Source organism: Puma concolor, chromosome C2 (assembly GCF_028749965.1).
Source record: "Puma concolor isolate L17-30 chromosome C2, mPumCon1.1.hap2, whole genome shotgun sequence".
NCBI classification, from domain to species: domain Eukaryota; kingdom Metazoa; phylum Chordata; class Mammalia; order Carnivora; family Felidae; genus Puma; species Puma concolor.
Genome location: NC_141675.1, coordinates 129,331,152 through 129,353,354, shown reverse-complemented (window position 1 = coordinate 129,353,354; position 22,203 = coordinate 129,331,152). Strand labels below are relative to the sequence as shown.

Below are 22,203 nucleotides of genomic sequence, written 5' to 3'. Positions count from 1 at the left end.
AGTCATTCCATTGTTTTTATGCTCTATATTTTAATACATTAATTGGATATGCCTTAAAAATGAAAAACTACAGCTACGGAATTGATTCCATGTACTTCTGGTTGCTAAAACAAAGATATGCCCAGTTGCTATTTGAAAAAAAAATTTCATCAACGTAAGGATATAGACTATAAATTAGCAAATGTCATGATAAAATCACCATGAAAATTTAATAAAATATTTATACAAATGAGAAAATGAAGTTTGCATTGTTTCAGTGTGCTTTGATTTGCCTTTATAAAGATAGTGATAGCCACTGTCATTTTCAAGCATTAGGACAAATCATTACTTTCATTTTAGGCTTCCCTAATCTATTTAAGGTAATGATCAATAAATATGTCATGTCCAACTTTCAAAATACTATTTTTCTATAATTTTCATGCTTTAATATATAAGAACTGCTGAAAAGTAAATGGTCGGCCCTGAAAAATCACAATTTTCTTCTCGTTATGAACAAAAACAGCATTTGTCTCTAGACAAAGTTTTCTAAATGGGCATCCCATCTGTAAGTGGCTGCTAAGGGGTTTCCACACATATTTTCAGAGGTATTTCACCATTTGAAGATGAGAAATCACAGTACTATGTAATGTACAATTTTATTAAAAATGTGACCAAGGGAAAATATTCCTTACGTGCTTCCTTTCTTCTTTTACAGATATGTAGTTTTAGAAGGCTCTATTATAATATTGCATGTGGAATTGATGCAAAAGAAAACACACCTTGTAACAGGAAAATGTATTGGCATAATTTACTCTGTAGTCCATTTATTCTTTCTACAGGTTAATTCTTTTCAAGGTATATATATATATACATTTACGAGGACCATATTTATTGTATAAACTTGATGTTGTGATCTTGGCCTCTGTTCCTTTTACAGGTATTCATTTAGTGGGCTGCTGTGCATTAGCAAAGTGCTGTCACATCTCCTGGGCTGAGTTTAATTTTGTTGTGCATGGCACTTCCGTTAGGTGGGCTCGGCTTTGTTGTTGAATAAACAGAAATCATCCAAATGTTTCATTTATTGGGCTTAACACTTCAAGTGTTGTGCGTGTGTGTGTTTAATTTTCAGCCATTAACTTTTGTCATTGATGCCCAACTCCATTTCCGATACCTTTAAGACAGTTCTTTAAATGAAAGTCCTATTCATGTTTCAGCCAATCCGTGAGCAACAGCTGGCAGACAGTGGCAAACCATGTGAAGACCACCCTCTTTACAGTGAGAGGCCTGCGGCCCAACACAATCTATTTATTCATGGTCAGAGCAATCAACCCCCAAGGTCTGAGCGACCCGAGCCCGATGTCAGATCCTGTGCGCACACAAGGTAATTTCAATAGCTGTAAACATGACTGGTTCTGGAAGGAGGCATTAAGCAGATCTTTGAGAACAAAGGGATTGTGTGAGGAAAGATACGTGTGTCTGATCACTTATTACAATGATTCATTAGACCTGATCCAGGGAAGGAGAAAGGAACTTGGTGTTCACCTTGGTGAGTGTGTCCTCTTCTGGGAATTGTCAGGGTCTGTTTAGTAAAAGATAAACAAAATAATTGGGTCCATATACATAGTAAGAGTAAATCACCTAAGTTAGGGCTTTACCATATTTCAAAGGGAGGAAACGTGCCGCCTTCGAAACTAATTTTGCAATAGCAAAAACTGATCTTTAATGGATACAATGCCCAGATAGGGATATCATCATTACTCGTAGTGTTCAAGAATTCTGTTTTTAGTGCAGAGAGTCTCCAGGTGTAGTTCCTACAGAAGCAGTATCTGCATCACCTAGGACCATGTTAGAAAGGCAGACTCTGGATCCGCAGTTCAGAAGGTCTGGGGGTGCAGCCCCGCAGTCTGTGGTAAGGTGCTCTCCAGGTGATGTTTGGTCAAGTTTGACAAGCATCCCTATAGTGTCTTTTATCAGATGGTTAAAGGAGCAATTTGTTTCAGAAAGGAGTAAATCAAGTTTTCTTTGTGAGGTATGTGATTCTTTTGGCTAATAAAAAAAATATTTAAAGAACAAAACAAAACAAACAAGCAAAGGAAAGAAAAAAGAGAGAGGGAGGCCAACCAAGAAACAGATTCAACTATAGAGAATAACCTGATGGTTACCGAAGGGAAGCTAGGTCGGGGGATGGGTAAACGAGCTGATGGGGATATAGGAATGCACCTGCTGTGATGAGCACCAGGTGTTGTATAGGAAGTGTTGAATCGCTATACGGTACACCAGAAACTAATATACATTGTATGTTAACTAATTGGAATTTAAATAAAAACTCAAAAAAAAAAAAAACCACCCAGCATATTATAATCTCAAAACTGAAGTTTTTCTTCTAATCTTTATTACCCTGTCTCTTCAAATTAAGATGTCATGAAGTCTAGGGGTTAATACAGGATGTTGCATTACAATTTCCCTTCCTACTAGTAGTAGCTGGAAATAATAAAGCAGACATTATGGCTTTATTATTTGTTACAACCTGCTTCCCACAGGGTTCTTGAGAAAGGGTTAATTATTTCTTATTTGTAAAAGGTTTTGAACAGGATATAATTCAAAGTAGTATTTTTATGCAATGAAAAGCACCATACAGCCATAAAAATATTATTATAATTACAATGTAGTTCAGTGATAGTAACTAGCGTGCTATTATAACAGAGAAGGGCGCCAAGAAATCAAGTGAAATAAAGTCACCACGTGATTTTGTAACGTTGCTGACATGATGACAGTCAAGGGAGGAGGGAATGCCACTTTGCTATTGTTCTCTAAGCAGGAATGTGATTAATTTTCCATGATGATAAAGGGCCTGTAGGTAAAGAACCTGTCTCTAGAGAAAGAAAAAGTACAACAAGGAATTTGAAGATCTGAAACTGGTTATATTTCACCTTCCTTAGATCCAGTCTCCTTTAGTGTGTCTGGATTTAATGAGTAAATTAAATTATTGAACTTGAAGACATATATGGTTTTCACTCAAGAAATTACAGTAACAAGGTCATTTTTACTAGTGTTGAGAGAAAGAGTCAGTTTTTGTGTGCAGTTGCAGTGAAAGGTGGAAGATAACAGGATGGGGGAGACTCTTGCTGTGATTATATCCGGCAGACCTTCTTGATCATTCCATAACTGCCAGACACTAAATCTTGACTCATAAAATAACTTCTTGGTGAAAAGGTCACAAAAGATTAATGAAAAGTTGTTTGTGATCTGGCTTGTTCCAGTTGAGAGACTACATAGAGCAAAAGACTTATGTTCTCTTAACAGATATTTAATAGGAAAACTCATGTTTTGTGTCTGAATGGCAGGATCATTTTTTGACATCATACTTTTAGCAGCTTTGCATTCAGCAAAGCACTTCTTTTCAAAGAATACTTTGCTGTGTGAGCTCTTATTTTTAAAATATTAAAGATATTCACATCGTTCTTAAAGATATTAAAGATGCTTTTAAATATACTTAAAGATACTAAGTACCATAGAACTTAGAAATCTTTTATTTTAGAAAGGCAGCAAATACTTGTCCTATCAATATCACAGGAGACCATAGATATGACAGCAAAGGTCAATATTATTCATATAATATTATTAATATGTTTTTTTTCCTAAATGAAGTAAAACTAGTTATGCTATTTATGTTAAGGATGAAAAACACTGGAACTGGGGAGAAAATCATCAAAGTGTAGTTCCCAAATATTAATGTCCTGGTTTTTTCACTCATTTTTTTTTATTATTTACATTTACATATTCCAGATAATAGCAGCAAATATATATCCTGAGTCATGAGATAAGTTTGTGCTTTACTCAGATTGGTACAGAAGGTTGGAAAACAACAGAAGAGTTCTAAGATATTTTAATCCTGTTTTAATTATAATCAAGTTTGTAAATTATTAATATAAATTCCAAATACTAATAAAGGCAACACTTTAATTATATACCAAATGCTAATGCAAAATTAATGCATTCTTCCAAGTCATACTAAGATCCTTGAGAATTTTATTTTCTTTTTTGAATTTTTTTGAGTATAGTTGACACACAATGTTACATTAGTTTCAGGTGTACGACATAGTGAGCCATCATCTCTGTATTATGCTATGCTCACCACGAGAGTAGCTACCCATCTGTCACCATACAGCACTATCATAACATCATTGACTATGTTCCCTATTCTGTGGCTTAAAAATATATATTAATTTATTTTAAAATTTGAACATAATTAGCATTCAGTGTTATATTAGTTTTACGTATACAATATTATGATTCAATAATTCTATACATTACTCATCGCTCATCAAAATATGTGTACTCATTCCCCTTCACCAATTTCATCCGTATCCCCCTCCCATCTGGCAACCACCAATTTGTTTTCTGGTGGTTATGTGCCCTATGCTATAGCTTTTATTCCATGACTTACTCGTTTAATAACTAAAGCCTGTACCTCCCACTCCCCGCCACCCATTTTGCCTATAACCCTCACCCCCTTCACTATTGATGTCCCAATTTAAGTTAGTGTACCCAATTTAAGTTATGACTGAGATATGCACTTAAAATATTTTTGCAAGAGTGTTGTATTGTGGCCTGAGAAAATAGGAGAAAACAGGATTAAAAATGAATTATTTCAAATTAGACTCCTTCCTTGAAAGAGAGTTGGAAAAAAAAAAAAAGAAACAAAAAGAAAATAGTTGGAGAAAAAACAATTCAACTTAATATTGCTGTGCACCAGTTAAAGCAGTTGATTTGAGTATGTGTGAAATTTAGTCTGTGATATCAATTCGATGAATTGAATGTCTGTAATTTATCTTAGTTTTTTTCTTAATGGCACATAGGATATAAACCATTGTATGGAACGATAGAGCAGTATTATATGAATGATGGATACAGGGCCAAACAATATATGGCTGAGAGTATATCATTCTAAATATTGCAGTGATTTTTCCCTCTCCTCTCTCTTATCACTTCCAAAAAGCAGCTGAATTCCTTTTTTATTTGTCAGATATTGAAGTCCTGCTCAAAGTTTATTACTCTAGAACAGTTTATCAGTATTCTACTTTTTTCAGTCAAAATATTTCTGTGAATTTGGAGGGTGAGGGGCATTTTCCCTTCTTTCACTCACTTTGTTAACCATTGGTGACATAATTCACTTCTCAGTTTCCCCTGATTATGTTATTTCCATGCTTCCAGTCTAGAATAGGTCAAGGAGTAAGAACACACAGTCTTCCAATTGGGACAAGGGATTAAACAAATTCCTAAACAGCAGTTTTCAGATATTGCTCCGTTAACTACTCAGGAAAGTCTTTCCATATGCCAGCGTCTATAGAAAACTCATGTTCCTAAAGAAGTCTTATGGCATATACTTTATTCCTTAATAAGCAAATAATAGATCTTCCACAACAATGTATTTGAAGGGAGTAAGAGATTATGAACACTTTTATTAGTATTGTTTCAGGAAAGATAAATATCATCTCTCAAATTATGTCCTAGCCCCTGGGTGGTATGTATGTAAATATGCTCTAATGTTGTTGTTGTTGTTGTGGTGTTTGTCAATAAAGGTTTCAATTTTTTCCTCTGCAATTATTGACCTGATGACCTATAATATTGTCTTATACAATACAAATTGGAATTCTACGATGAATTTTTAACTATTGGGAATGGTTATCTCTGTAGATATCAGCCCACCAGCACAAGGAGTGGACCATAGACAAGTACAGAAAGAACTGGGAGATGTCATTGTCCGTCTCCATACTCCAGTTGTGTTGACTCCCACCACTGTTCAAGTCACGTGGACGGTAAGTTTCAAAGGCAGTATTAATGGCACTTTCTTTTATTCCTTTGAGAAAACAAATCAAACAAGGAAAATATGACTCAACACACAAATAGTAATAGAAGCCCTCATCATTTAAATCAAGGTGGAATCAATGGCAAAAAAGAAAAATATTCAATAGAATGGAAGAGTAAGATAGTTTGCAATAGAACTATGATGTGTTTCATCTTATTTTTTAAAAGCTTTACTGAGAGGGGCACCTGGGTAGCTCAGTCGGTTAAGCGTCCGACTTCGGCTCAGGTCATGATCTCGCGGTCCGTGAGTTCGAGCCCCGCGTCAGGCTCTGTGCTGACAGCTCAGAGCCTGGAGCCTGTTTCAGATTCTGTGTCTCCCTCTTTCTCTGACCCTCCCCTGTTCATGCTCTCTCTCTCCCTGTCTCAAAAATAAATAAACGTTAAAAAAAATAAATAAATAAAAGCTTTACTGAGATATAATTAACCTATCAGAGTTAGGGTGTGCAGCTCTGTTTTCACTCTATTTACAGAATTGTGCAATCATCCTCAAAATCTGACTTTAGGACATTTCATCATCTGAAAATAGAAAGAACTCTGTGTTCATTGGGAGTGCCTCCTCCGTTCCCCCTGCTTTAGCTCTTTGCAAGCACCAATCTACTCTCTGCCTCTGTAGACGTGCCGGTTCCTCTCATATGAATGAAATCAGGCAATGTGTAGTCTTTCGTGTCCTGCTTCTTTCACTCAGTGTCAGGTTTTCCAGGTTCAAACATGTTGTAATATATGTATCAGTACTTTGTTCCTTTCCATCACACAGATACATCAAATACTCTGTTTATTCATCGCCTGATGCACCTTTCAGTTGTTTCCATTTGGGGCTACTATGAACGAGGGGGCCATAAACATTTGAGTACATGTTGACATATGTTTTCATTTCTCTCATGTGTTTTAATTTCTCTTGGTATCTACCTAGGAATTGCTGAGTAAAATGATACCTCTGTAACATTTGGATCAACCGCCAAAATGTTTTCACAAGTGGTTGTACCATTTTGTTTTCACCAGCAATGCTTGAAAGTTCGTTTCTTCCACATGCTCACCAATTTCTCTCACAACTTCCTCAACACTTGTTATCTTCTATTTTATTATAACCATTCTAATAGGTGTAAGTGGAATATCTTTGTGGTTTTGACTTGCATTTCTTTAATAACTAATGATGTTTTCCATCTTTTCATGTGCTTGAACATTTGTATATCTTCTTTACAGAAATGTCTGTTCAAATTCCTTGCTCATTTTTAAGTTGGGTTGTTTGTCCTTATTTTAGACTTGTGCTTGTTATATATTGGATACAAACCACTTATCAGATATATTATTTGTAAATGTTTTTTGTCCATAAATATTTTTTCTGTGGGTTGGTTTTGACTTTCTTAGTGGTGTCATTTGAAGCACAAAAATTTTTAATTTGACCGAGTTACTTTCTGAATTTAAATAAATCATCTGTAAATTCTTTTAGCCGAATCTCAAGTAGCAGCACCAAAACATGAATATGATTTTAATAATTGGACATATATAGTAAGAAACTAATGGATTTTAAGAAGCAAGTTGATATGTTAGTATAAGTTAGGAATATTCAATTCCATCATTGTTAAATGTCAACCTACCCACTGTTATATAAAATGCAAAATGTTTTGATCACTTGGTAGCCACTAGAGTAAAAACAACAAATAGCATAAAAATAGCCACATTAGTCATATTAGAGAATACTAACATTTGTGTATATGTGTTTGTATCTATGTATGTGTCTGTGTTTTGAGAAGAGCCAGATAATGTTCTTCCCTGTGCATAACATAGTTAGTGCCAACGTCTTATTTATATCTAAGATTTCTCTATTATAACCTCTAAAAATCCATAATATATCAGGATGTTAGAAGACCACAACTTCTTTAAGCCCTCTATGTCTGTGATAGATCTTGTGTATTGTATAAGTAATGGACATTTGAGTTACAGATACTTACAAAATTTTTACTTTAATTTTGATATTAACTGGGAGACTACAATTTTGTCACTATTATTGCTCTTTTGTTGTAGTAAAAGAATGACTAAGTAAGAAGAAATTGGATTTTCACCATCCGCTTTTAGAGTCCATGTTTCTTTAGGGAAATAACCGTTTATCAACTCCATCAAAAAGGGAGCTGAGAAAGGAAAACTGGTTATGTTTCATCAGTTCTTAATTATATTTGAAGTATAAAGTAACATTAAAGAGAATTATTCCAGTGTCCCCTCAGTAATAAATCCATTGAACAAATCCAACTCAACAAACATTTTTTGTGGGCCAATTTTATACTAGATCTGGTGGAGAACTATCAAAAAAACACAAATCTACTTGAGAAAAACATGGAAATTCTTAATGACAATAGACAGGGATAAGAGCCATAACAGGCATATATGTACCCTATAGAGAGGTTTCAATCAAAGAAGAAGTGATTAACTCTATCTTCAGGCACCAGAAAAGGCATCACCACTTACTTTCAAAACCCAAAATGACATTTAAGGCTGGCTAGTGTACTTCTATAACTTTATAAAAGGAAGCCAGTGTATTCAGGTTGAACAATATTCCCAATATCCCACACCTGTAAAAATAGGATTAGAATTTATTTACTTTAAATATACTTTTGTGTGTGTATGTGTGTATGTGTGTGTGTGTGTGTTTTTACTTTAAAGATAAACTGTAGACAAATATATATTCAGAAGGCCTACCTTTTAATGGTGGAATTGATTTGGCATCAGGTCCTAGATGGGGACATTTTGTTACTTCTTAAGCCAGATCACATGATCAAAATTTTGGCCTATGGGTACAAAAGTGGATAACACTTCAACAACAATAAAACTAAGTATGTAATAATTATTTAAGACTACATTGTTTCTGATTCCATTTTTAACATTATTTTGCATAGACTTATCCTGTTTTCTGTGTATAATGATTTCTTTTCTTCTACTCCCATGGAAGGAACATAATGACCTCATCATTTTTCCAGTGACACAGGAAGGGTAGTATCTGACATGCCTCTTCCATCTCTCTGTAACTTTGGCCAAATATAAAACTAGAAAGCCAAGCAAATAGTTGTATTTTTAAAGCAGATTTTTCTTCAATCTCAATTGAGAAAGTCTCAGCTCTGTGGGGAGTTTTGAAAGGACTTCTTTTAAGCTGCTTCTAAATGTGGAAATTATTTGAGTAAGAATCAAAGTCATTATGTTTATGAAGTTAATCACTTTAAAAGTCACTGAGTTTAAAAGAATAAATCAAATTAGATCAAAATTGCAGGTCTGTAGTCTGGGAGTTCTTCCAGGAGAGGAACCTTGTCATATTCATCTCTGTGTCCCACGAAGCTTGTCATTATTAGTTTGCATATCTTTCTCTCTCATGAGTTTGGCTTCTGTGAGTCTGGAGTCCATGTTTTTCATTTTTGTGAAATGATGCAGAGCATCTATTACAGAATGCCCTTTCAATTACTGTCTGTTGAATGATCAGATCAGTTGTTTAAATACATTTTTATTTTTGTTTTAAAAAAGAAAGTGTTCAGTTATATCACAGGGTATTGTTCCCCACGAATCAGTAGTTACACATGAGGTAAGTGTGTATCTGAGAGGTAACTTTAGTGAAATAAAGTCAGAATGGGGGAGGGGTCAGTTGCTAAAGAAATTATAGCCAAATGTTTTACTTCCATGTCATATTTTCAACTGCTAAATGTATACGTTCTTTAAATTATTACACTGCGTGGATCCTGAGAAACTTAACAGAAGACCATGGGGGAGGGGAAGGGGAAAAAAAATTAGAAAGGGAGAGAGCCAAACCATAAGAGACTCTTAAAAACTGGGAATGAACTGAGGGTTGATGGGGGGTGGGAGGGAGGGGGGGTGGGTGATGGGCATTGAGGAGGGCACCTGTTGGGATGAGCACTGGGTGTTGTATGGAAACCAATTTGACAATAAATTTCATGTTAAAAAATAAATAAATAAAAATAAATAAATAAATTATTACACTGTTAGTATCTGAATTACAGATGTGATATTAGAGAAGAGAAATATATCCCCCAACCCATGTATTTAGATTTGGAGGCCAGCTGACGTGGTTTACCAAGGCTAATCTTGAAGTAACAGTAGTTAGTAATGGGTGCTTTCTAAAGATGACTGCTCTTATAATGAGGGTAGGCAAAAATTGTAAGAAAATGAATGTTTCACAAAGAAAATAGCAATAAATCTCTTATTTCATAAACAGTTATTCGTGTGTGTGTGTGTGTGTCTGTCTGTCTGTCTTGTTTTTGTTCAAGGACAAAAAGAACACAGATCCTTTGCCCTTTAAACATCACAGCTGCTGAAATTGAAAGTGTGCATTGGCAAACTAGAATTTCAGATCTCAGCTTAATCCAGATCAGCCACTTAGCAGGCTTAGCTCACGAAAGAAAATTCACTTTGAATTTTCAATTGAGATGGATTTTTTTTTAATTGAAAAGATGGTGGTAAGCATCTCACTTAAACATTTATGGGCATGCTGATTTGAGGGTCACATATGGACCTTTTTTTGTCTTTACCATATCCCTAACTTAACAAGGGTGCTCTGTCATTGTGCATCCCTACAACTTACAAAATTCTTTAACTTATAATAGCCACTTAATTGTATCTGGACCCATGTAATATGAATATTATTTGAGCAAATTAAGAAAACTGAGGCTCAACTGGGTGTTGTATGTAAGTGATGAATCACGGGAATCTACTCCCAAAGCCAAGAGCACACTATATGCACTGTATGTTAGCTAACTTGACAATAAGTTATATAAAAAATAAATAAATAAAACAATAGTTATCTCTAAAAAAAAAAAAGAAAAGAAAACTGAGGCTTAGAAAATTTAAAAGGCTGAACTGTAGCTCATTTGGGACCTTCCTTGGAAGATGGAAACTTGCTTCATCCTTTGCCTTTTTCCTGAAGACAACGCTTTTTTATTCCTGCTTCAGAAAATACAAATTTTTAAAATTCTGTAAACCCATGGTTTTGTGGCCGGACTCTGATTATCATCAACTCTAAAGAAAATCTTCCTTCTTATAAACAGAATTTTAATAAAATCAGTGACAAGCATATGGTTTAACTTGAAAATGACCACCTGTCAAAATGTGCTCTAAAAGTCAGTGGTACAGAACACATATCCAATACAAATCCCACCTAGTTTTTGAAAGGTAATGTTCGGCATCTTCATTTCTGCTTCCACCTGTAACAACAAATTTTCTTCTGAAAAGAATATTGCAACTGCACAAAACCAAGTTAAACTATTCAGTTATTAAGCAAGCCATGAGAATATACTGGTTAAACGCAATGTACACTGAAGTGAGCAAGGCGATGCTGTGTAGTAAACATTAGCTTCATAAAGTCCCTAAAACACTTAATTAATGAAAACCAAACATGGATAAAACCAATTTACCCTGATTTACACACTCTCTTCATCTGGAAACAGCTGCTTAATGTTCTTCCTAAAAACACAGCTTGCTTCTTTCAGTATTAACAAGCTATTATTGTGAGTTATGTCTTTCTTTCAGTATATAAATTCACTTAAAGCGAATGCAGAGAAGTTTATAAAATGCCAGCTTAATGTTGTTTTAACATATGCTGCAAGGAATTTTTGAACATTGACAGTTTTGATTAAAGACATCTCTCTTTGGCTCTCATCAATTTAACTTTTGCTTTTGAGTTGCCTTGTTTGTAGTGTCAGAACAACTTCTGCGCTTCAAAAATTATGCCTGTTGGTAAAAACACCAAGCATGGATAAAGATTCAAAGATCATGAGCTTTGGCATCAGAGCTGGGATAACTTTTCTTGACATAATCTCATATGAGTATAGCACTAATTCCAGAAAGTCTTTGAGGGTTAGATGGAGGTGGATGAAGGAAGTTGTTAAGACTTAGCTAGACATAGAAACACATATGTTCAGCCCACCGGCTTCATGGATTCTCTAGCTTGGACGTTCTAAATATAGAAAAATGCCCCTTTGTTCCACTATATTTTGATTGAGGTTCTGTGTTTTAAAATTTTCTGCTTTCACTTAAAGATAATTGTTAAATGCAGCAACTAAAAAATAAATGTTAGAAGTTAATACATAAGGGAATACCTTTTATTCATGTGTTAATAGTTGGATGAAGAAGTTTTTAAAAAGTTGAAATAACCATTTTCCTTCTCATCTTCTCTATTTCTTCTCTCTCAACTTTTCCTGAAATGAGGTCCTTCCATCTCTTCTCCATTAAGTTTTATACTTTATTTGACAGTGAAATATGTCAAGTTAAAGGCTTCTTAGAATATGGCTATTAAACTATAATCTATGGAAAATTAATTGAAGAAGGTGCTGTGATAGTTATTTTTAAACCAAGCAATTCTTAAATTTATTTTTTTTCAACGTTTATTTATTTTTGGGACAGAGAGAGACAGAGCATGAACGGGGGAGGGGCAGAGAGAGAGGGAGACACAGAATCGGAAACAGGCTCCAGACTCTGAGCCATCAGCCCAGAGCCCGACGCGGGGCTCGAACTCACGGACTGCGAGATCGTGACCTGGCTGAAGTTGGACGCTCAACCGACTGCGCCACCCAGGCGCCCCGAAACCAAGCAATTCTTATAAAAAATGTCATTAAAAATATTTAAAAAGCTAAAAATCCTCTTCTCCCTGAAAATGAAACAATGGTGAAACTCCAATAGAGAGTTATCAAATTGTGCCAATAGTGGGTCTATTCAAGGGTTTAATTCAAGGAATTAAAGTCTTTCATTTAATAATTTGCTAGTGGATAAGAGTTTTTCATATGCCTTTTTAAAGTTTATTTATTTTGAGAGAGAGGGAGAGGAAATGAAAACAGAAGAGGGGCAGAGAGAAAGAGGGGATCAATCAAGATTCCACATTTGTCAGCACAGAGCTCTATGCAGGGCTCGATCCCACAAACTGTGAGATCATGACCTGAGCCTAAATTGAGAGTCAGTCACTCAACTGACTGAGCCAATCAGATGCCCCTTCATATTCCTTTAAAACAGATGCTCTAGCTTCACAATTCCCAGTCTTCTCATATACTTCCTCCAGCCATAGGAATGTTTGTTTGCTTGTTGTTTTAGAGAGAAAGAGAGAGAGCATGTGCATGAGCAGGCAGAGGGAGGGAGAGAGAAAAGAGAGAGAGAGAGAGAGAGAGAGAGAGAGAGAGAGAATCTTAGGCAGGCACCACACTTAGCATGGAGTCTGATGCAGCGCTCGAACCCGCGCCCCTGGAGTCATATCCTGACCTCAAATGAAGAGTTGGATGCTAAACCTACTGAGCCACCCAGGCAGCCCACCATAGAAATTTTATACATGCTGTTTCTACACTTCTTCCTCAGGAATAATTGATCCTACTTTCCTTGCAGATCCCAGCACTTGCTCTTTTTCAGGGAAATGCTTTCTCACCTTCCTGATTCTGTCAACTTCTTCTCTACTCCAGGTTTTCCTAGCTCCTTGTCCATCTCATTCACAGCATTTTTTAATGTGTATTAGTTATAAATGTAGTTTGACCAGTAACTTGATTAGTAGGAGTTCAAGAAAGGTTTTGAGTGAGTAAAGACGTTAGTGAATGGACAAAAGATAAGAATGGAAATTCCTGAGAAGCAGCACATTACATATCCATTCATAACAATGGGAACTGTTGAATATAGGAAGAGGATGGACAGATGAGAAATGAAGCTAGACAAATCAGCAGGTCTGGGCTTTATCAGACCTTTGTGCTACTTTAAGGAATTTGAATTAACTAAGTAGATATCTTAGATACTATGGAGTAGTTTAAACAGGAGAGAGAGTTGTTCCACTCTTCATTTTGGGAATAATAACTTGAGGGCCATGTGAATTCAGAACTGGAATTGGATACAAGAAGCAGGAAGATAAATTACCAAGCAGTGGTGTCACCCAGATGAGAGTTGAAGACTGAAATAGGTACAAGAGAAATGAGGATGGGTTCATTGTCATATCTAAAATGTTTCCATTTGGTTTTATGCTGTGTTTTTCAGGTTGATCGCCAGCCCCAGTTTATTCAAGGCTATCGAGTGATGTATCGTCAGACTTCAGGCCTGCAGGCTACATCAGCATGGCAGAATTTAGATGCCAAAGTCCCAACCGAGAGAAGCGCTGTCTTAGTCAACCTGAAAAAGGGGGTGACTTACGAGATTAAAGTTCGACCATATTTTAATGAGTTCCAAGGAATGGATAGTGAATCTAAAATAGTTCGTACTACTGAAGAAGGTCAGTTTTCAGATTTCTAACAAAAGGCAAACTTAAAACATAACGAAGCCAATTTCTGTTGAAGTTCTAATTTATCACCTACCTTAGAAGAATATCAAGAGAGGATATAAAAAGTGAATTCAGGAAGTGTCATTTTCTCCTTTTTCTGAGAATCACATACATTCTGAGAGATTTTTAAAAATGGCATTTAAGTAATGTGAATTTTTCTTCAGTAAACATTTACTCCAAAGTTTGTCAGTACAATGGAATTTGATTATGATATTGTCCCATATTATTTTTCTTAATATGGATTGAGCTCATTTGGCTTCATTAAGGGACAGGCTACTAGAAACTCAAGAACACAGGCTATTCATTGTCTTCTTTTTTCTGACGTACCAGAGCATTACATTGTTTTTGTATTGTTTGTTTGTATGTTCTGTTTTGTTTTGTTTTTTATAAGCCTCCTTCCCTGTGGGCTCTGCCAGTCTGACTTCTCATTCAGAAGGCCACTTGCATGTTTGCAATAGCATTCTTATTAGTGACTTTCCCTCCCCCTCCCCCATTTAGAAATTGTCTTGCACACAGATACTTTAAAGTCAATCTGTGATGGACGTGAAATTAACGTGGTTTTGAATCAGTAATTTACCAGTGTCCCCTTCACTAAACGAGAGGCTTATAATATATGGTACTATCAAAGTACAAAAAGTCGGATGCCAAGTACAATAACCTCCTCCTTTTCTGCTTTTCTACTAATTTTATGTGCACAGCTCTGTAAAAAAGCCATTGCTTATAAATCCATATGAGAACAACTTAAGAAAATGTATGTAGGTTGCTTATGCTAATGTAGATGTTCATGTTTGACAAAAGAGCTGTTAAGTTATACATACCTTCTAATCAGCATCCCAGTGAAAATGTTATGTTCACATTGGTTTACAATGTGATACACTGACATGGGCCGTAGTACTTATCTTAAAGATACCATTAATCTACTTGTACGATATGTAAAGAAAAAATTCCTAAAAATTAATAATATCTTCATCCACCATTAAAATGTACTTTATATTGAAAATACGTAGTACTCCTGAGTGCCGTGGGCAAATTTGATACAGAATGCTATAGTTGAAGCCTACCTCCTTCCACAAATGAATCTCACCATAGGGAGACTTTTCCTCTCGACTAGACATTTGGCACCATTCGGTATGCGTTCATTTCCAACGCATGTGGCCTTCGGAAGGTAAAAAACGGGAACTCAGCTGGGTTGCATGTGGGAATGGCCAGCAGTGTTTTGGGCTCTTCCACACCTGTAGAAAGAAGCTGAGCCCTGGAATAACTGACCTGTCAGGTGAGCGGGAATGACGTTCTCTCTAAGCAGGCAGCAAGGCAAATGAGAAAGCAGTTTTCAAAAGTGTTATTTTTCAATGCACCACAACACTGGTGAACACGTGGTTGGATTTATATCATTGTGCCCTATGTTGGAGCAATGTTATCATATAGAGGAATAATAAAGAGTGGTATCGTGCTACCATGTCTGTGTATATCCAATATCTTGATGCAAATATGGTCATACCTCAGTGACAAATTTACTAAACGTGGGAGACTTTATCAATAGGCTTTTAAAATATCTTTTACTGTTCAATTGTACATATGTTCAAAGGATTAAACTCTAGAGTTACGAAAGCATTGATCTTTTTACACAGAAATCCTTTAATGCCACAAAATTCTTTGATTTTTGTTTCAACTGGTATTTCATTTTGTTTTTCCTACTCAGAGATTTACTGAAAATTGATAAAATTCCTGTAAATCAGTATTTTTCAGCTCTCAGATAGACTGGAGAGCAGATGCTGCAGTCTAAAATCAGAAATTTTTTTCTCACTCATCTTTTCTCAGTATGATTATAATTAGTTATAGGAGAAACCATAAAGAATGAGATGTATAGGAAATTAAAACCTATCCATTTCACATCTGACCCAACATGAACTGTTTTCATTTATAACTTCAGAAAGTCTTGCCCATCTATATAAGTTTTAAATCTTACGTTATGAGACTATGTATATGTTAATTATTTTTCCCAATATGAAAAAAAGTATATTTTCTTATATTGGTGAAATTTATTGCTGTGTTTCTAATTTTATTTATTAAACACAAAATAAAACAAAACAAAAAGACTGTCATTAATGACACCATTCAGAGAAAACATTTGATGACAATTTGAGGAATGCATCCTCTCAGAATACTTTTGAAAGGGGTGTTTTGTTTTGTTTTGTTTTTTTCCAGAAAGAGAGCCTATTGGAGTCAAAGAACCAAAGTTCTATAGCCGGACATCCCTGGGTTCAAATTCTGCTTTGGTGTTTGACTTAGACAGCTCTCTTCTTAGACAGTACTCTCTTCTTTCCTTTTCTGTAAAACTGAGATAAGAGTTGTTTTTACTTCTTGAGGTTAGTGTGATAATTAAATATGACACTTAGCTCAGCGCTGGGCATACAGAAAACACTCATTAGAATGTAAGTTGTTAAATTTATTATTGAGCACATATTAACACAGCTGTTGTATTTGCTTTAAATCTATCCATTATATTTAAAGGACATTAAAAAAAAACTGTCACTGTTGAATAATACATGCAAATTCAGAACTACTGGAAACCAGACCTCATGCTACTTATCCTCATATTCTATAAGCAGTATTAATGCACATCAAGACTTACAGTTTGTGTTTATTCTAATTACTTCCTCTGCAGCCCCAAGTGCCCCTCCACAATCTGTCACTGTGCTGACAGTTGGAAGCCACAATAGCACAAGTATTAGTGTTTCCTGGGATCCTCCTCCTCCAGACCATCAGAATGGAATTATCCAAGAATACAAGGTAGGGCCTGAGTGAAGAAGAAAGGCTCACAGAGAAGCTTCTCAAAGAAGTCTCAGTGTCACATGCGTGAAGCATGTCTCCAAAGGCTCTCTGATTGAGTCTGTGTGTAACGTAATTTTTATATTGTTTTATGACAGGTAAAGAAACAAATGCATAAGGAGTTAGAAACGAACCCCAAGACGCAGATAACACAAACTCACTTGGACTAGTAAACCATAACAGTGGAGTGTTTGGTTTTTGGTCTTTGGTTTTTTTAGTATGGCATGATTTCAGAACCTCAAAGATTTAGAGAGATTGTGTTCAAGAGTGGGTAGTGAAACTCTCCTTCCAGAAACTTCCTGTATCATTGTTATTAACTTTCTTTGTAATGGACCTTAGCAGGGATATGTTTAAACTGTGGTCTCATGAAAAGATGCTTCCAAGGTTTAGAAAGTTGGAGGCGGAGGCTCCTGATAAATTTGTTGCTGTTTAGAAACAGTGTACATCCATTGTCTTTTTGCCATCGTTTGATGTTTAAGAGACAGAAGAAGTCTAACTTTGAGAAATAAAATTTTGATTAGCTGTGATGTGATTAGAACACATGCAACAGTAAAACACCTCATTAAACCTTATAAAAATTCAAAACTATGATTTTTGCTATTAATAGTTATTTATGGAATTTTGAAAATTAACATGCTAGATAGATCTATTAGAATAGAAAACTAGACACCCCACCTCACCCCAAAAGTTTATAGCTGTTATGTAAAATGAAGCTGAATAATTGCACTGAAATCATTGCAGATTGAATTCTGTTATTTCTAATAAAAAATAATAAATTCAAAATAGAATTTTCCTAAGTTAAAGGTTAACTTACTGGAACAAGCAATGTACAGAAGCACTTACTCTAAAATTATTCCCATCACTTTATAAAGAAACATGTGTGTGAAATATAAGTTTTACAATAGCATAATTATAATTATAAATATATATATTATGTTTTACAAGGATTAGAGCACATCGTTTTAAGAGCAAAGTATGATCTATTCTTGTGCGTGCGTGTGTGCATGTGCACGCGTGTGTGTGTGTGTGTGTGTGTGTGTGTGTGTTTTAATGAAGTTAAGATTATACTTATGTATTATCTGGAACTAAATTTAAGTAAAATTCCATTTACTTAAATACTGATTTTGATTATAACATGATAAATTTTGTCCTAAATTGTAACCTTTCTCACTCATATGAGATTGCCTTATTTTGGTAACAAAGTGTATATTTTGGTGAGGCCTAAATATTCCTACATTAGTAATTTAGATATCATTGTGCAAATAAAAGAAATATACACTTTGCAAGAATTATTTTAAATAAAAAGTCAGGAATTTACCCATTTCAGGAACAAACTATGTGTGTTCCCAATTATGTGTCTATATGTAGATTATGAAATACTGTGTGTTATGAATACAAATATATGTTCACAGTGTAATTCTTTTTGTAATGCATTTGACAGTAACAAATCCCCATTATCTCAGAAAAAAAGTATGCCTTAAAATGTTATTATTACTTGTGGTAAAAGCCTAGGTTCTCTCACATCAGTGTTTAAAGACTTTTCACCACTTTGTTCTCATGCATGTGTATGTGTGTGTGTACATATGTTTTGATCAATATTAAGATTTATTACTGTCGATGTAAATACTGGCTTTAATTTCATCTCAGTCAATACTTATAACTTAGGTCAATTAATCTTGTTAACTACTTCTGGGTAAGTTAATATTTTCTTAAATAAAATATAAATTACTTAGTTGTGTGCCTATATACCTTGGATATTACAACTCATAATCATTGTATTTTAATAGATTATATGCATAATAAATCTTGATAAATAAATTAAGCAGAGGAGTTTATGTGTTTTAATCCATACCCGAATGTTGTGTGTAACCAAAGACCATTTTACAGAAGTGTTAAAAGAATCATTGTGTGATGAGCGTTCAGTGTTGATTATAAGGTATAAAGGAACATGGCATAGTTTTAGCTTTCCTTATTGTTCTTCCTTTTTTTATTATTTTTCTTCCTTTAATACACACACACACACACACACACACACACACACACGCATACACATATATAAATAAACTGCAAAATTAGGCTCTCGAAAATGTCATTTACAAATATTTCTATAAGCCTAGAGAATAGATTGGTTACTACTCAAAAATATTTCATCAATTTAACAGAAAGGATAATTTTATATTCTTTTGTTATTCACTTTACGTTTTTATAGATCTGGTGTCTGGGGAATGAAACGCGATTCCATATCAACAAAACTGTGGATGCAGCCATTCGATCTGTCATAATTGGTGGATTATTCCCAGGTATTCAATACCGGGTAGAGGTTGCAGCTAGTACCAGTGCAGGGATTGGAGTAAAAAGTGAACCGCAGCCGATAATAATTGGTAAGTACCAGTGTGTGTAGGTTTTTTTAACCTATATCCTAAGAGTGGATATGCAGCAATGATTGAGAGGGTGCCCTCATCACATAGGCAAATAGGCTGACTCACTAGGGCTTCTTGAAGAAATCATTAGCAATTTCTTGTGCTCTTAAGATTCCCACAAACTTCTTTAAATTATTAGCACTAAGTCTTTAAATGCTGAAAGTTAATTTGAAAATAATTTTCAATCAGTAATTTCATGAATAATATTGATGCCATTGAAATATAATAGGAAATGAGGCAGTTACTGAAAAAAAATGCATTATATTTCAAACCTGCATACTTCCTTTTAGCCAGGAAAATGTCAAAATTTAACCAGAAACATGCCAGAAGAAACTTTTTAATCGGAGGATATTATCCTGGAGAAGAAATCCCTATTTTTTTTTTTAAGTTTACTTATTTATTTTGAGAAAGAGAGAGTGAGAGAGCTGAAGAGGGCAGAGAGAGAGGGAGATAGAGAATCCCAAGCAGGCTCTTCCCTGTAAGGGCAGAGCTCCATGCAGGGTTCAAACCAACAAACCCTGAGATCATGACCTGAGCCGAAATCAAGAGTCACACACTTGACCTCCCGAGCCACCCAGGTGCCCCCACGAAGAAATGCCTATCAAATCTATTATCATCATTACAGAACATTTTTCCCTAGTAGCATTGTGTTTGCCTGTTCTTGAAATATATCTAAGTGGAATCAGACAAAATATAATAATATGTGTCTAACTTTCACTAAACAATGTGTTTTGAGATTTACCCAGGTTTGCAATTCATATGTGTTATTTCTGAGCAGTATTCAGTCTGGTGAATGTATCATGTTTTGTTTCTCTGCTTTTCTCCTGAGAGAGTGAACATTCTTGTGTAAGTCTTTTTGAGTACATACGTTTTTATTTCCTTTAGAGAAACATTTAGAAGTGGCATTTCTGGGTAATAGGATTGACATAGTGTATAAAAACCTGCAAACACTTTTTCATATTGTTGTATAATTTTATACTCTCATTAACAAAGAATATGACTTTCACTTTTTGTACATCTACATTATTTGAAGTTGCCAGTCCATAATTTTAGTTATTCTAATGAGTTTAAAAGACTACCTCACTGTTGTTTAAACATCAATATTCTTTGATAGCTTGTGATGTTGAACAATTTTACATGTGTTTATTGGCCATTTGCATATTTTCTTATGTAAAATTTCCAAATCTCTGCCTTTTTAAAATTGTATTGCTTGTCTCTTGTTACTGGGTAGAAGAAGTTATATTCTGAGTACAGATCTTTGTCATATATTTGTATTGCAAATATTTTCTCCTGGTCTATGCATTTATTTTCTTAATAGTGTCTTTTGATCAGCAAATTTTTAAATTTTAGTGAACAACAATTTAGCACATTTTTCTTTTATGTGTAGTGCTTTCTAAGAAATTGTGTCTTACCTACAGATACCAAAGACATTTTCTTATATTTTCTTCTAGCAGCTTTATAATTTTAGCTCTTATAATTATGTGTATAATTCATCTTAAAGTAATTGCATGTGGTTTGAGGTTTGAGGCTTATTTATTTTAATAAGTATATCATCCCATGGTTTATTAAACTTTCCCTATTTGATTTTTTATACTATTATAAGTATGTTTGTAAAATTTCCTTTTCTAACTGTTCTAAATTATATATAAAGTTAATTTTATATATTGCCCTTTTATCTTTTGACCTTATTCACTTCACTTATTTATTTTAATAGTTGTGACATATTTTTCTGAGTGTATTCAAGTAATATTCTCTTTTCTTATTTGTTTTAATATGGTAAATTCTATTGTATTGTTTTAAAGGTGAATAAATCTTGCACTTGTTTCTGGGTTAAATCCCTCCTGGTCAAAATATGTTTTTTGTAGATACTACTGGATCTAATTGCTAACATCTGGTAAAAAAAAAAAAAAAAATTGCATCCATGTTCATGAGGGATATTGATCAATAGATTTATTTTCTTCTAATGTCTTTGTCAGGTTTTAGAATCAGAGTATTTAGCTTTATAAAAGGGATTGGGAAGTATTCCTTTCTCTACTATAGTCTGTAAGAGTTTTTGTAGGCCTTTTAATTATTTTTCCTTAAATACTTTGTTGAAATCAGTGATAATATCTGTGCCTAGAGGTTTTTTTTTTTTTTTTGTGGATTCTATTTATATTTATGAATTTACATTTATTTAGAATTTTATTAGTCCTGTATTGGTTGTGATAAATGGACATTTGGTTTTGAATTTGTCTAAAGCATCTAAGTTGTTGAATTTATAATTATATGCTTATTTGCACTACCTCTTTATTTATAATACACTCAATTGTGATGATTGCAGGATGTGTGGTAATGTCATCTCTTTTATGCTTAAATGATGAGAATTTGTGTTCTCTTTTTTTCCTCCAATTTTTTTTTTTTTTGCTCCCTCCCCTTCAATTTCAAGCTGTCTTGATATGGATTTATCAATGTTATTAATCTTTTCAAAGTAGAAACTTTTGACTTTGCTATTTTCTTTCTGATTAATTTCTGCTCTTTTTTCTTCTACTTACTTTTATGTTGCTTCTTAAGATGGATATTTATATCAATGATTTGGACCTTTCTTCTTTTCTAATATGGATATATAAAGTTATACATTTCTTGCTAAACACATGTTCAGCTGAATCTTACACATTTTGAGGTGTTATGTTTCCATTTATCACAATGTTGAAAATACTTGTCACTTCCCCAAAGGACTTTTTTTACTTTGTAGAGGTTATTTGGAAGCATATCATTATATTTCCAAATGTTTTGGGATTTTTCAGATAGGTTTTTCTTTATGATTTATAATTTAATTCCAATGAGTTCAGGGAATGT

General features: G+C 34.4%; 1 protein-coding gene across 21 annotated transcripts in view; it reads left to right on the top strand.

Annotated features, from left to right (window-relative positions):
• The window catches only part of ROBO2 (roundabout guidance receptor 2), a 1,716,380-nt gene that overhangs the window by 1,620,116 nt on the left and 74,061 nt on the right, over positions 1-22,203 (top strand). For all 21 annotated transcript variants that reach the window (XM_086675717.1, XM_086675722.1, XM_086675715.1 and 18 more), the window contains 5 exons: positions 1,194-1,360; positions 5,677-5,798; positions 13,840-14,071; positions 16,785-16,909; positions 19,158-19,329. In XM_086675717.1, the coding sequence (XP_086531843.1) occupies positions 1,194-1,360; positions 5,677-5,798; positions 13,840-14,071; positions 16,785-16,909; positions 19,158-19,329 (818 nt within the window). The remainder of the gene's footprint in view (positions 1-1,193; positions 1,361-5,676; positions 5,799-13,839; positions 14,072-16,784; positions 16,910-19,157; positions 19,330-22,203) is intronic.